General features: G+C 52.6%; 1 protein-coding gene across 1 annotated transcript in view; it reads right to left on the bottom strand.

Annotated features, from left to right (window-relative positions):
* pnp4b (purine nucleoside phosphorylase 4b) overlaps positions 1 to 1,108 on the bottom strand; it is a 7,106-nt gene extending 5,998 nt beyond the window's left edge. Inside the window, exons 1-3 of the mRNA XM_008430579.2 lie at positions 812 to 1,108; positions 447 to 622; positions 185 to 369 (exon numbers count right to left, since the gene is read on the bottom strand). Of these exons, the coding sequence (XP_008428801.1) occupies positions 185 to 369; positions 447 to 622; positions 812 to 940 (490 nt within the window). The 5' untranslated portion in view covers positions 941 to 1,108. The remainder of the gene's footprint in view (positions 1 to 184; positions 370 to 446; positions 623 to 811) is intronic.
* Between the last annotated feature and the right edge of the window lie 331 nt (positions 1,109 to 1,439).

Here is a 1,439-nt window from a genome sequence, read left to right as displayed (position 1 = left end):
GACATTCAGAGACATTCAGAGACATTCAGAGACGTCGGAGGACAGAAAGATGATGGAGAACCCTAAACATGAAGACATCCATCAGAGACATGGACGAGTTGAAGGACGATCTCACCAGGACATTACGTCCAGAACCATGTTGCTCCTGTGTTCATGTCTGCCCCCGTCCCCGTCCCCGTCTTACCCACGCAGTCGCAGCCCAGCGTCAGCAGCATGCGGGCCTCGGCGATGGTCTCGAAGTTGGGTCCGCTCACCATGCAGTAGACGCCGGTGCGGACGCTGCAGCCGAGGTCAGAGGCCACGTCCAGCGCCAACGTCCGCAGTTCTTTGCTGTAGGCATCCGACATGCAGGGGAACCGCGTCCCGAACCTGGACGGGGGACAGAGGACAGGTTTACTGTGACGGAAGAGGGTTGGGGCTCCGGTCGGTGCATCGCGGCGCCTCACCGCTCGTCGTTGGGTCCGCACAGAGGGTGCTGGCCGGCGAAACCTGGCAGGTTGATGTGATCCCGGATCACCATGATGTCCCCGACCTTGAAGTCCGGACAGATCCCCCCCGAGGCGTTGGTCACCAGGAGAGAGTCCACACCCAGCAGCTTGAAGATCCGAACTGGGAAGGTCACCTTGTGGTGAACAGGGGGACCAGCGGGGGACGGGGAGGGGGGAGGAGGGACAAGACGGGGACATTAACACAAAGACAAAACTCTCAACCAGCAATACTTTCTTTGGACACAGAGGTAGAATCAGCCGTAGGCATCTGCCCCGTCCCACCCCGCCCCAGTGCATGCTGGGTAGCAATGAGGACGACCCACCTGGCAGAGGGAGTAACCTTCGTACAGGTGGAAGTGTCCCTTCATGAAGACACAAGGCGTCTCCTCGACCGTCCCAAACACCAGGCAGCCTTCATGGCCTGGAACTGGAGAGCAGACAGTGGTTACCATGGCGACAGCTAGGTTGAGGGAAGCAGTGTTGCACTACTACCGCCACACCAGCAGGGGGCACACATGTTCGGGATAGAGAGCTTTATTAAAGTAAGGAGAGTTCCATGTTGAGGAGAGCGATCGTTACGTTATAGATATAATATAAGGATAGACCCTCATGGCCGCTCTGGCCTATTGTCGCTGACGAGATTTAGGGCGGCCATCTTGGAGCGGTCCACCACTCCACTCAGCTTATGTGTTTAGCAGCACAATGACGTATCAGCGCATTTAATCGATCATAACACGCTTTTTTGTTACTGGAAACCAAATTCAATCATCTATCAAAGCTACATTTATAAACAATTTTATTATTTAGTATGTTTTTAATACATAGTTCAGCATATTTAAATATGCTTAGTGGCTATAACAATAGAATAGGATGGAATATTCTGATATAGATGAATGATGAGCAGATTACAAAGCCCACAGCCGTTCATGATTTATTCAATAAATTATTTAG

Source organism: Poecilia reticulata, linkage group LG16 (genome assembly GCF_000633615.1).
Source record: "Poecilia reticulata strain Guanapo linkage group LG16, Guppy_female_1.0+MT, whole genome shotgun sequence".
In the NCBI taxonomy this organism is placed as follows: domain Eukaryota; kingdom Metazoa; phylum Chordata; class Actinopteri; order Cyprinodontiformes; family Poeciliidae; genus Poecilia; species Poecilia reticulata.
The sequence above is the reverse complement of the archived record's forward strand: the minus strand, read 5'-3'. Positions and strand labels throughout refer to the sequence as shown.